The sequence below is a fragment of the Calliphora vicina genome, chromosome 1 (assembly GCF_958450345.1).
Source record: "Calliphora vicina chromosome 1, idCalVici1.1, whole genome shotgun sequence".
Classification (NCBI taxonomy): Eukaryota; Metazoa; Arthropoda; class Insecta; order Diptera; family Calliphoridae; genus Calliphora; species Calliphora vicina.
Genome location: NC_088780.1, coordinates 36,994,402 through 37,009,362, shown reverse-complemented (window position 1 = coordinate 37,009,362; position 14,961 = coordinate 36,994,402). Strand labels below are relative to the sequence as shown.

Genomic DNA, 14,961 nt, shown 5'->3' with positions numbered 1-14,961 from the left:
GATTCGGCACAGCCGAATTAGCTCTCTTATTTGTTCAGGCAATTAATATGCCTACATATAATTGTGTTACTTTCTTTGCAAAGGGGATAGAGTGTAAAAGAAAAGGTGATGGAAGGAGGAGAAAAGCTATTTTTAATTGACAACTCTGCAATTGCGCGTTATGTTTGTTATTAGTGCAGGTTGCAGCGCCCCTGGTGAGGAGATGGCGCATTAGTCAAGCCAACAACCTTTATTTAATTATTTTACTTCGGTGGCGTTTTTTTAGTGTTATACCATCGAAGGAGGGCGCTGTGATAAATACTAGTTATAAGTAAACTAATAATTATTATAAACTGATGTTGTTGACCTGACCCACAAATGTTTCAAAATAAAATCTAAAAATTTAAAAAAATTCCTCATTTTTAAGTTATACATTCATGTAATATGGACTTCAATAAATTCTTAAAATCAATTATTAACTGATATTTAGAACACCGCACAGTTCGGCCAAGAGCACCTTTGTCCGGCCAAAAGTCGAAAAAACAAGTTTTTAGTTGGGGGTTTTTTGTTATTGGGTTGGTTAAAGAAATGCTCTAGGAGATGAAAAATTATCATAGTAAGGTCCCTTGCTTCAAATGTCGGTGCACCGGTATATGTATGTGTTCAAGTTAGATCAATTCAAATCTAGATCTAGGTTTATCACATGACGATATACCACACAAACAAATAAATATTGAAAACTTTACAAAATTCTAAATAGAAAATTATTTTTGTAGTTATTTTGAAATCTATAAAATTAAATGTATTTTCCAGTAGTTTTAGATCCGTGTACTAGTTTTTGACAATTATTTTTTTATTAGTTTTTAATTATTAATTTTTTATTCCCATATTATTACATGATTTTGTTATTATTTTTTTTTTTATTAATTTATTGAAACTAAACCAAAAAAAAAAACAGAACAAACAACAATTTTCATGCAAAAAAACCACATTAAATCACTAAATTAAATTTAATTTCAATTTAAAACAAAAAATAAATTAAAAGCAATTTTCTTAAAATTTAAATCTAAACTAGAGCAAAAAAAAAAATACTAAATAAAAACGAAAATTTAAATGAAAAGATGATAAAATTTGTCTAAGAAAAACGTGGTATCTATCCTCTTGTCTTTTCTTTTCTTGCTGCAGGTCACAATCATTCCGGCAAGGGCCATTGAATGCAAGTAGCCGAAGTCAATCGCATACATATGTGAACTCCAGCATTTCAGCCAATCCCTTACTCCCAATCGATACCGGTTTGTATTTATTTTTTAGTTTTTCTGTTTAATTTTCTTAATTTTATGATTATTTTTTATTTAAGTTTTTTTAATTATTTAAAAATACATTTTTAATAGTAGCTAATTAGATTTTCAAATTTGTTAATTTACTACATCAGCTTGAAATAGTTTGGTATTAATTTTAAATTATTGCTTTACAAATTTTAGCAGCCTGGGATTATCGCAATCAATGCAGCGACTCGATGACGCCTTCTCTGACGAAGAGGGGAGCGGATACCTTGGATCGCCAACAAGGCAATCCTACCGACCGCAAGCATTCTCAAGTAATATTTCTTCTAGTTTCATATCGTTTAAGTAGAATTTAATTTTGTTGTTTTTTTGTGTTAAAAGGTCACAGCAGCCCAGGTGGAGATTTATCAGACGAAGAATTATGCCTCGGCATCGCCGGACTCGGCGGAACAATCACACCACTCGGCAGCGGGTGTGGCGGACCATCAAATGAATGCGAATCGCTCTGTTTCCCCTCAGGGTCCACAATCATGGACTTCACCCCAACACAGCAACAACACCAACAACACTCATCATCTAACACCCCAACAGCAACAACAACGCGCTCAAGATCCGGGTCGTGCGCATCAAAACGATCACAATATCGGTAAGTTCTACAGCTTTTCGTTTACTTTATTATTTAGATTTGCTCTCTTTTTAAGAGTGTTTAAAGATGCATTTGCGGAAAGAGCAACTAAAACTCTATGCAAATGTCTCTCTTTACAAACTTTTAGAAAGTTTTCAAACATTATTAGTGATTAGAATTTTTACCTTTTTATATACATATATCGTTCCTTACAAATTTTCTTTTTCTCAAAGATTTTTTAAATATAATTTGCAGTTTCTTCGTTTAATTTCTAGCGATTTGTTTAATTTTGATAAGTTTGTTTTAAAGTTTTACAAAACCAAAATATTACATTCAAAACTTTATCGGTTTTTTTTAAAGTTTTTACGTTTCAGGTGTTTGTTTTTGTGTTGAAAACCTCTAGTGAATTTTGAGTTCTTACAGTGATTTATTAAAAACAAAAAATAAAAAAATATCATTTAATTATTTAATAATTAAGCATGCCACCTACTTTTGAGTTACAAGTGTTTTACAAATTTAATTTTTTAAGTTCAATTTTTATGGTTTGTATTCCTCATTATAAAGAACGCAAAAAAAAGCATGAACAACTGCCAAAATATAAAGTGTTGAATATATTAAATTTAACTTTGTTTGTATGATTCTATTTTTGTATAATTGAAAACAAATAAACATGTCTTGCTGGATGATGTTAACAACAGGTCTGAGCCACTTGTCCCACTTATACAGCAGCAACACCCCTCGTCGAGTCTCAGTGGCCTCGCAGGCGTATGTCCCTGCGTCGCCGCAACTCAACAATGTCAACACCATCAACAACAGCAACAACAACAACAGCAGCAGCAGCAATCATTACAGTCTGCGCACTATGCAGGCCACCACCAATACGGTGGCTCTCTCAGCGGATCTCAGCAGCTCTATGGAATTGGAACAGGAGGAGGGGGAGGAGGAGGAAGTGGAGGAGGAGGAGGAGATGGAAGAATCATTACAGGCCCAGGCTCAAATGCAGGCGGAATTGGTGGAATCGGATTTGCCCGAGGAGGAAGTGGATTCGGACTTGACACAATCTACCACCAATCGGGAGAGTATGCAATCGGCGGTGGCAACAATAATTGTCCCTCCTCCGCCGCATCGCTTACCGGAGTCCCCATCTCAAGCTGTCACCCCCCTTCATTATAGCAGTACCAATTATTCGATGTCTAAACACAACATGTTAAATAACAATGCAACCTCTACAGAAACCGAAACAGACAACATTATCTACACCGACATCAATGATATCGGTCACTACAAGTATCCCGACTTCAATACCGCCAAAATGGAGAACAAAATCAACAATAGTGAGACACTCAATCTCAACGATCGTAACGATATTTATGCTACAGTTAATCGTAAGACCAAATCAAAGACCCGTGAGAAACATTTCTCTGATGAATTCATCGATGAGTCCATTTTACAATATACTCGTTCGAAACAGTTGGGTATGGCCGCCGATATACGCATGCCTTTGAGTTGTACTACATTGGCTGAGCCCCAGGAACAGCAAACATTTTCCAGTTTAAATTATCAATATCATAACGATTTAAATCATCCCTCGGACTCTTCATCTTCTTACTTTGGCACTGGTTTCAATACGAAAAAGTATGCCACAACCACAAAGGCGGATCGCGTAAAACTAGCCTTCTCCGATAATTATCTAACACCCTCTGTGGACTCGCAAAGTTCTGCATCTGGCGCTAATTTGCCTAGACATACTCATTCTTTGCCTAGAAACTCCGAATTATCGGGAGTAGATTCCGTTGACTCGTATGACAGTCATTATTTGACCCATCATTCTATAGGTCACTTACCTAAAACCTCAAATATTGGCTATAGGTTGTATCATGTCCAAGATATGCCCAAGTCCCAGGTATTAGTAGATGATCGCAGTTCCTCAGGTTCGCCCCTAAATCGTTTCAAAACTTCTTCCGAAAAGTTAGAATATCAAATGTCTTCTTCCAATCTATATTCCACTGCTTCGTATAACAAGAACGGCACCGAACAAGAAGACGAGGAGGAGGATGATGACGATATCGAAGACGAGATAGACGTTGAAGTTGATGACGACGATGATGATGACGATGAGGAAGGCGGGGAGAATATATACGACCAAGTCGAGAAGGAATCTTGGTTGAAAAGCTCTTCTTGCAAAGACCTTTATGATTTTTCCCATTACGATCGTGAAAAATCGAAACCAATGACAGCTTTTGATAAAGATTTCTTCTCATTTAATCGCATCGATTCTCCAGTTACCCGTTATGATGACTCTCGCCACTCTTTGTATTTTACCAAAAACCATTCTATTGATGCCACCCAAGATGTTTCGCCCTTGACTCATTCAAAGGTCTACTCCTCGAGTTATCCGGGTAGTACTTACAACACCCAAGAACATCAGGCGAATCATAGACGAGGCTATGGTCATCATGTTGACTACTGTGGTTCTCAAGATGATATATCACAAGATAGCTATGAGCTATTGGAGAAATATGATATTGATTTCTTTAGTGGTCGTCGACGGTCTGAAGATCATATGCGTTCTTGTTCCTTAGATTCGGGTAACTACATACCCACCGACGATGAATCCGATATCGAACAGCACAAGTATAGATCCGCCATGGATGTCAAGTGTAAATCAGCAGTAGAGTTAATGAACGAAATCTGGGATTCGGAAGATCCCAGATATTTGCCTCGCGAAAAGTTAAGTGTTAAATCGGATGGTAATTTTTACAAGAAAATCCAAGGTACTCTGTCGCGCACCTCGAGTAATGAAAGTAGGTCTGAAATTTATGAAACTAAGATTTCAAGAAGTTCTGATTCTAGCAAGAAATCCCGTGATAGTCTTTATCATACCGATAGCAAAAAGTCTAGGGAAACCACTAAAAGCAAGACTTCTGTGGCTTCGAGTCAAGATTCCAAAGAGTCTTTGGTAGGAGATTATTTGGGTAAGAACTATGAAATGCCTACCACCACGGGTAAGAAGTATAGGCACCTGAGTAAGAAAGAGAAATACGAAAAGTTTTTACAGTCTAGCCAAGAGTCAAAAAGTGATTATTACGATGCCGTTGAGGCGGTAGAAACAGAAAGTTTGTGTGGCAGACCCAAGGTCAAGTCACACGATTGTCTGCTTTCCGATACACATGGTTCTTCAGCTAATAGTTCTTTTTATGACAGTCGTGATATTTATTCCACCTTTCCCAGCAATAAATCAGCCAAAACATCTAAAGTCCATTCGATTAGTTTGCAAAATGTAGAAATCGAAAGAAATTCCAAATCTTTTAGTTCAAGGTCGCCCGACTCGGCCAATACTCCCAAGAGGAAAGAAGAAAAAGAAATCCAAACTAATGATTCCATAGACCAAACGGCACCCTTTAAGAAATCCGATTCTCAGTCTTGTAAGATTTCTTCCTTTAGACGTAGGTCGGACAGTGAGAATATCTTTAGTTTTGATCGTGATCGTATAGAATGTTTACAAAATTATGGTAAACAATGGGAGTCACCCGGTAAAGAAGAGAGAACTAAACAAAGTCCCGAGTATCCTCTAACACCCGAACTAGTGTCCGAGTTCGATAAACAACAGACCAGAGCTAAAACTCACATCATCACACGCAAAGAAGAACTAATTGCAAAGACACATTTTGAGGAATACAATCCCATAATGGTGCCTTTGAATTATAGCCATGCAACTGTCGAAAGAACCAAAAGTGATCCCAATTCTTTGGCAAATCGCAATCGATTGGGTAGTAATTCGAGACGACATGTGTTAATGCATCAGAAATCTATTGATCTGACACCGGCCGATTCTAGCGACGAGGACTACATTTACAAACAAATACCTAGCGCTCCTCCCTTGTGCAAGGCTCACGGCAACTTCGAAATGCCCAAATGTTATGATTCTCCAGTCAAAACACAAGATATACCCAAAATGGGTTTCGAAATGCCCAAATCATTCTTCCGCGAATACGAAAGACGTTTTACAAAGGTGCTGAAAGAAGACATACCGTATGTGTTACACAAGCGACATGTTATGAATGGCACTGCTCCCTCACCGAGTGAGAAGAAGCACAATAAACCAAAATCTCCTAAATCACCAAAATCACCCAAGTCTCCCAAATCCCCTAAATCACCGAAATCTCCCAAAGTGGATGTCAATAAGGGATTACAAGTTCAAGAAGCCGACTTTTTACCCGATATCCTAGACAGTCTTTTACCGGCAGAAACCAAAGAATTTTTATTCACCCAAAACATAGATCTGTCTAAGGTGGATCCCATAACTCTGGAAGTGGACAAAACCATACCCATCATACAATTGTCCTCTCCCACTAAACGCGATATAACCAAACAAATTGAACCTTCTCTGCTGGAAAAACTCAATAAGAAACTGAGTCAAATTGAATCAGATTCAGCCACCAGTTCACGCACAGAAAGTTTGCAGCAACAGAAGAATAAATTGGAACAAAAACAAATGGAACTCATACAAAGCTTACGACAAGAATTGCAGGCCAATGCCCGTAAGTCTCTCAAGGCCAGAGTTATACCGAAAACAAAGGTATCAGGTAAACCCAAAAAGGGTAAAACACGCATAACTTCATTTTCCTCAGACGATGAGAGTTTAGACTCAGATGATGTATTTGGCTCAGCAGAGGCTATACCAGATCGTTTGGAATTCTCACCACCACAATCACGCAAAGAAATCGAGCCCATATTGAGAATAGAACAAAGTCGTTTGATATCCGCAGCTTGGGGTAGAGGACAAACCATGAGCTCTACTGAAATCGAGGGATCTCCACCACAATGCCGGCGCTTGGCCGAATTGGAGAGTCGTTATCACACCCAAAAGCTAGATCCTCAATATGCCAATGCAACTGAACTAAGAAGGATTTCGGAACGTTCCATTTCGATACCATCCTCAGAGGATGAACCTCACATGCCAATACGCAATCGCATGGATGAGTGCACCAATGATTATCAACGCAACGAAAATATACCGTCACCAATATTAGAACATAACGAATTTTTCCGCAGCAACGACGACATCTACGAAACTTGTCACGAGGAAAAAATAACCGAATCAGATATTGACTATACACTTAAAAAGAAAACCTCGCCACGAACTGAATTCCCTAAATCTAAGGTTAAGTTGATAGAAGAAATCATTGATTCATCGATGGTTATGAGAACCAAGGGTCATGCACCCGTTTTATTCGCTCATGCTCGTTTAAATCTATCCGAAGGTTCGGTATCACTACAAAGACAAAAGGCTACCCTGGAGTCGCCAACCACAGAAAGACGCACAAAGAGTTTAGATACGCCTGTAATATCATTGCACAGACTACCACCCATGAATGCTTTCTCATCCAAAGATGATACTGTAGGTTTTGAAGAAGAAGCCGAAATATTGGAAGAAAAATCATTGGAGCGCGTTAAACCTCAACAAGATGAGGATACAGCCGATAGTGTTCACTCCTGTGCTGGTTCCATACCAACCCAAACTGCATATGCTTCAATTGGCAACGATTCTATACTAAATACTATAAACATAGACGATGAGGAAGTTGAGTTGTTAAATAATTTGAAATTCATAGAGAAAATTGCTTTGCAGGGTGTAAAAATCAAAGATAAAAAGAAATCAAAAATGAAGCTAAAGAGTGGAGACCATTTAATTTTGAATATACCCAAATACAGATTTACCGATTGGTCTCCTTATAGTTCGGCCAATAGTTCACGAAAAACTTCTCCCGGAGTTTCAAGAGCCAGCAGTATTGAGAGCACCGGCAAAGGTAAACTAAAGTTGGCCTTGGGAGAAGGAGGTATAAAAATCAAAACCGGTATATCAAGATCTCGTCCAGAATCACGTAGAACTAGTGCCGATGATATTAAGAAAGATGGTGGAAAAGCAAAGAAAACAAGCCCCAAAGAAAGGCCACGTTCTATAGAAACACGTCGTTTAAGCAAGGATAAGAGTAAAAGCCAGGAAGAAACAGAAGCTGATATAGCCAAGCGTAAAGAGAGACAACAAAAGTTGTATGAAACAGCTATGAAGCAAACTATTACCATGTTAAGTCCTGTCAAAGATACTTTACCAGCTTTCCCGGCACCAGAAGACAAAATTCTCGTAAAGACCGAAGGAGACAAAATAATTATAGAAACCGAATTCAAAAGCAAAGCCGAAGATCATGTCTTGATAGCTAAAGCTCCCCGAAAACTTGATAATTCCTTGGTAAAATTCAGTCGCAGCTTTGATGAGGGACGCAGCCCTGATAAGCTGGAGAAAGCCAGTCGCAGTTTTGAGGATCGTAATAAATCATTTGAGGATTCGGAGAAATCAGATGTACCCGATGACATGGTCATTAAGTCGCCCAAAAAAATAGCCAAGAGCCAGGAAATGAAACAAAAAATTGAGGGTCCTGTAGTACATCATAAGAAAATTGATGGCAAGTCAAGTAGTTTGGAAAAAACTCAATCGGAGCATCATTACTTGGCCACAGATGTTAAAGCACGCAGTTTGGATGATAAAAAACAAACCCAAACAGAAACTAAAAAGCCAGAAGAGAAGCCAGCCGTACGTAGCGCCATAGGAGACAGGCGTATGTTTGCTCATCAATATAATGTCCAAGAAGACATAGATATGCAGGCGGTAATATCCGAAAGAAGATCTTTGGAAATACTTAAACGATCATTACCCTCTGAGGATACCAGAGATAGTGATGGTGCATACAGTCGTAAACCCTCGACAGCTGATAGCCTAGATTCTTTTGTGTCTGTAGATGATTCCCATTCGCCAGCTAGCAAATCTCCAGTACCGCCAGTAGAGGGTGGTTATCCCCATCGTGTGCCCACCATAGAATGCGAAGAAGCTTCCATAGAAGAAGACGATAGTTCCAGACATCTTAAGGTATCACGCTTAGATACCAATCGTTTAAGCTTAGATCGTAGTCGCAGTGATGAAACAGGTTCCTGGATGACCGTGGAATGTGATGAATTTGTGGGATCAGATACATCGGAAAATGAACCACGTACTTTAGAACCCGATCGCAATGTCTTGGAGACACAAGCTACTTTAGAAGATGCTATACCTCTGGAGTATTCCAATTGCGCTACACCTACATCTGATTTGAATATATTGGTGACACCACCCAACACCAGTCCTATGGTTGAAAAATCAGTTTTGGAAACCTTTGAAAAACAAGCGGAAAAAACCGAAAATAAACGCAAATTGGAGAAACAAAGTGACAAGTCGAAAAGTTCAGATTCCTGGACTAGTGGAGAAAAAGACGTAAGTCCTGCCAGAGGAGAAAAAGGTGACTGGAGTTTGTCAGTAAGTGGTGGTAAAGAAAAAAGTTCGGTAGAGGAAGAATCAAGTGTCAGTTGCTCTATAGCACGACCTTTAGGGATATCACAAGACTTTGGCGACTTAGAAGCTAAAAAGTGTTTGGAACTGAAACAAAAAATGCTTAAACTAGAAGTAGGCTCCCAAGCCCAACCCTCTGATAGCAAAGTGCAATCCCCCACTAGCCCTTCATCGTCTAGAGATGTTACTCCTACCAATGAGACAGTGGCAGAGAATAAAATTATTGTACGCAAACCATCAACGCCTACATTGGAAAAACAAAGTCCCATAGACTTGGGTAACAGCACTGAATCTTACTTGGATCCCATTGAGGAGAAAATAGCTAAAATTTTACAGCGACCAGAGGATACAGAATCAAGTTCTGGCAGCTCTAAGAAACCACCTAAAATCGAAAAACCTGTACGAAAATTAGCAGTAGGTAAAGCAGAGGGAGAAAAGACCGCTAAATCAGGTAGTAGTTCCCAAGAATCCAAATCTAGCTTTGATTCAAAGGGATCCTTAAGTGTAGAATCCCGGGGTTCCTTTGAAACTGAAAGTAGCTCTGGATCTATGGGAGCGGCTCAGCGACGTGGCGAGCTTCAAATGAAGGAACAACAATCCACCTGGAAGCCATTTACCATTGAGAGCAGCAATAGTTCCAGCACCGACGATCCTTGGCATCATGTTGAAACCGACGGCTATGAACGTTATGATGCAAACAATCCTCTGCGTGATTCTTCAGACAGTGAGTTTAAGGAAGTATCACCGGATGACCAGAAAGAAAGTGATACTAGCTTTCAAGATGAACTTAATGATTTTCCTACCACTTTTGGCTATCCAGCTATGACGAGTACCTTGAATGGTATTGGTGTTAATCCTACTGATATTATTGGTTATAGTTCTGGCTTTACTTTGGGTAGAACACTCTCTAGGATCTCAGAACGTAGTACGGCTTCTGAAAAGTCCAGCATGGAAGATGATGTTAGCAAAGCTTCGACACATTCGGTTAGTATGCGCGATGAATCGGTTGCTTCCACAGATCACCAACCCAGTTTAAGCTCAGACTCTCGTAGTAACACAAATCTGGCCTATATATCTGATGCGGATCGCAGAACTTCAGCTGAGATGCCTGAAATACCCTGTGACTCAGCTACTGGTGATCGTTTGTCAAGTATTGGCAGTTTTAATGAACCTAAATCACCAACGGTGATAACCGGACGATTTTCCGTGACCCAGGTGGATGGTGAAGGTGAAGATCGCCCCACCTTAATGTGTTTATCTAATGCTGGCAGTCAAGATTCTGAAGACTGGCCCTTACCCGAAATACCATTTGACCATGTGCCTGTGAAACCAGAAGATTCCATGTATCAAATGCCCGACCTAGACAAACCAGTGCCTAAGACATTCTGTTGGAAGGCCAGCATGTCATTCCAGTCGCAGGATTCACAAGACTGGCCTTCACCTCCATCGAGTGCCATTGAAACTCCTGTAGTGGTAGAAGACATTGAAACTTTTTATGCTTCTGAAGCACAAAACGCCGATCAAATTATGATCGATTCATTTACAACTACCGACAGGACAGATGAGGATGACGATAGACTCTCTTGCGAAGATTTCCCCATAACACCACCCGATGTGGCTAAAATACTGCCTTATGAAGATACCGCTTACTTAATGTCTTCGGCTTTTGAGGATAAAGATTTTGGCAGTGATGATTTACAGCATGATACACCCACATGTTTAAGTTCCACCCTAAGCGCAGCATCTTGTTTATCTAACTCTTTCAATGTTACCTGCTCATCTTCTCCAAAGTCCCATCAGATCAGTCCACTACGCAAAGACTCGAGTCCCGAATCAGTGATTTTATCACAACCAACTAGATCACCAGCTCCAAGAAGCCCCATCTCTGAGGATGAACTGTTCTCTAGTGATGATGTCTTCATGCCGGGCACTATAAGAGTGCAATTATCGCCAGATGAAACTCGAACAAATGAATATATAAGGAAACTATCACGAGGTTCTAACAATTCGGATACATCAATAGATGACATACTTTCAGCATCGGGAGGTACTTACATGGAGGATCAAACTACGGTGAGACGAAACTATGAACCTCGTCTCAGTACAGGAAGCTGTAAAAAATGCAGTCATTCTAGCCACTCCGAAGAAGAAACCAGTTCCATTGGCACCGATTTGGATGGTACTGTACGCATGGGTCTACAGCAAAAGAAATGTACTCATAGCTCTCATTCGGAAGATACTTCTATTGGTCTAAGTATATCGGAATGGTCTACCGGAACGAATACGGTTAGGCAATATGCCAATCTTTCGGGATCAGACAGTTTATCGGCAGTATCCACCCATTCGTGTGCCAAGTCGGAGAAATCAAATCATACCAAATCAAGCATGAGTTCTATTAACAAATCAGCCGAGAGTTTGAATGAACAAAGCAATAGTTTTTCGAACAAATTCTCGGGAGACAATGGTTCATCGGATGGTTTACGTTATGATATTTTATCAAATTCTGAAACTGATAAAATGTCAGAAACAACCTCGGCCACCAAGAGCGATGACACCACCTTGACCTTAACCGAAATGGCTCACACCATTACCGAGTGGTCCACATCTAGCAGTCGTACTTTAGTGGGTGCTGCTCCAGGAGAAAATCAACCAGGTGCCGATCAAAGAGGTAATCGTAGAGGTAGTTTTATAGATTATCAACCTTTAAAGCAACCTAAAGTAGGTAGTAAAAAATCTCCATCAGAAGAAAAACGAGGATCTTTACCACAAGTGCATCGCAGAAGCGGCAGCAATGGCAATCAAAGAACAAGCGTGGAAGATTTGGTGCAGAGGACATCGCCGCCCAAGACAAGTGATCAGGTCAGACCAGGAATGCCGGTAAGAATAACAGGTAAAGATGACATGTGCGAATCGAATGCAGCTCGCAAGCGTAGATCTCTAGAAATGATGTCTAAACTGTATCAAAGTCAAGAGATCAATTCAGAAAGCGAATCATTTGTCGAACGCCTCTATGCTCCCAGTGAAAAACTAACGGAACGCTATCAAAGTCAAGAATTTGTACCGTTGCATCAATCTCAGCCCCAAACTTCAACACAAAGCTCAACCAAAACCCCAAAAGGTAAAGCCCCACAACCTCCCACAAAACCCAAAGCTCCCCAACCCCCTGTCAAACCCAAAATGAAAGTAACCCAACCCCTTATGCAAGCATTACTTAAGCACATGAAAACTCCTGGTGTAGCAGAAGCGGCTGCGGCCAAAGCTGCAGAAGAGGAGGAAGTAAAGCCCAAACAACCCCCACCTATCCCTGCAGTACCACCCATAACATCTCCTAGTGATTTACCTCAAACAGTAGGTCCTCCTGGAGAGAAACCTTTAGCAAAACATCATAGTTATGACGACAAAACATTGTCGAAATCGCAAATACGTGAATACAAAACGAACAAATTAAGACAATCGAATTCATTCCATGAACACATGCTGTCACAATCACAACAATCATCATTGGAATCAATGCCGGCCCGCATAGACGAGGAATCGTCTTCGGTGGGCGGTGGCACGAGCGGTGCCTCTTCAGCCACAACAACGACAACCACTGTTAACAGTGAAAATACAACGAGTACGGAAAATTCGTCACCAATGCTGCCAACTAGAGCTGAAAAATTAATTAAATGTTCACCCTATTACTCGAGTAGCTTAAGCTCCGAATCACCACCCAATCAGTTGATACAGAAACCACCCCGTAAGAGTTCCATAACACGTACACCCATGGTCAAGAGTCCACCCAGTGGCAACGACACCGACAGCTCAATCGATGTCCGTGCTCAAGATCCGAAAATGCGTACTCGCGGCTATCGCAAGAAGCGTCAAATCACAGCTAAACGTATGCGTTCCTCCGATCGTACTTTGGTGGAGCAGGAAAGTTCAGAATGTTCGGAAGGTTATATGCCAGAAATGGATTCTGGAGGTTCTGACCCTTCCTACCGACATGAATACTACGAGTTCGATGAGGAATTGGAGGATCACGAACAGGAGACCGACGAATACGACGATTATCCTCACTATTCGGGTGTGGCCTTTTCATCTACATCTTCAGCATTTGAAAGCTTAGACATGACTGATAATGTAGATGAAATGGGCTTTCCACGCTACGATCGTTTAGGTCACATAACAAATCCCATGTATCAATCTATGCAACAGCAGCAAATGCGCACAATGTCGGTGGCAAAACCACAACCGGCAAACCATCCTATGCCCCCATCTACGGGGCAACCCATTAAACCAGCACGCACCAAAAAACGCCAATTGAAACGTGAAGATTCCATTATTGGCACCCATCAGTCAGCAGCACAATATCACGGTAGATCCTATTGTAATCCCGAAGAGAGTGAAGTAGAATCGAAATCTGGTCTCTCCGATGACATGGCAAATAGCAGTGAGGATAGTAGTAGTTTTTATCATACCACAGGCACCATCAAGCGTAATGGTGGTGGCGGTAGTAGTGGTGTTAGATCAGTAGTAGGTGGCGCAGGGGTAGCAGCTTGTAGCAGCCAACAAATTTCACAATCTACTGCTGGAGACTTGGAATTACCCTATCCGGACTTTCTTTCCGACTACGAAACCGAACCCATTGAATATGAACGTTTTGCTTGTGGCCTGGACATACGCGTAGATCCACCACCAAAATTTCATGACTCAGATGATCTAAGTGATCAGTAAACTGAAGGATAGATTGATGAGATATTAGATTTTTAGGCAATATAAACATAAAGTTAAACAGTTTTACTAATCAAAAGTTTAATCATAGATTCGATATACTATATATATATAGATTCAACAGTTTTTTGACTAGAATTAATAACGATACCATGATATTCATCCTATAACCTTAGTAGTCAGTTGCGCCCCAGGGCAGGTGTGACGCATGAACAATTTTATGTCTAGAGGAAAATGATTTTATTTGCAAATCCGAATTGGGATGTGCCGATTTTCTATTTATGTAATAATTTAGGTTGTGTTTAATAGATGGGTGGAATATTTCACAGATTTATTTATAAAAGAAAGTGTTACTTAATGGAAAGCGATGATTGGAGTCTAAATTTGAATCTGGTAAATAGTTGTGCTAACGATTTTCAAGTGTTATTGAATCAAAAAGGAAATTTACAAAACTAGACGAACTAACGACCATGGAAGAATCACTGGAGGTGAAGTACTTTCCTTTCACATATACCAATGTTACCATAACATACTACTTTATCGCTATCAATTCCAAATCAACAGCAGCATTCTTATTCTAAATAATCATGTAGCGAATCTCTCTTTAGGTCTGTATACTTAATACTTAAGAGTCAAACTGCAATTTTCATTAATTTCACTTAGTAAAGAGATCCATAGAGTACCTCACTAGTGAACTATCCTTTATACCTTCCATTGCAGCTGAAATATTTATATAGTTAGACTTCTAGTCCAAAATTTAGACTAAACCTAAATATCCCTTTAAGATTCTCCTCTAACTTCCTGATAAAAAAAATGCTTTTTGAAACTAAATTTCTTAATTGTTTCATCCCAAATCCCTTCTACAAGTTTAATTTATTGAGACTGATTTTATTTCCAGTAACAGAATCTATTTTTTCCAAACGTTACTTGAACGGAAAAAACGGAGTTTTTAAATTAAAAAAATTTATTGTTAAACTGAA

General features: G+C 39.8%; 1 protein-coding gene across 4 annotated transcripts in view; it reads left to right on the top strand.

Moving 5' to 3' along the window:
- The window catches only part of Cdep (Chondrocyte-derived ezrin-like domain containing protein), a 94,248-nt gene that overhangs the window by 59,110 nt on the left and 20,177 nt on the right, over positions 1-14,961 (top strand). For 2 of the 4 annotated variants that reach the window (XM_065508732.1, XM_065508724.1), the window contains exons 7-9: positions 1,165-1,271; positions 1,461-1,576; positions 1,644-1,908. In XM_065508732.1, coding sequence (XP_065364804.1) covers positions 1,165-1,271; positions 1,461-1,576; positions 1,644-1,908 — 488 coding nt within the window. Of the gene's footprint in view, positions 1-1,164; positions 1,272-1,460; positions 1,577-1,643; positions 1,909-2,585; positions 14,078-14,961 lie in introns of those variants that run through there. The other 2 variants (XM_065508750.1, XM_065508740.1) reach the window with 2 other exon arrangements.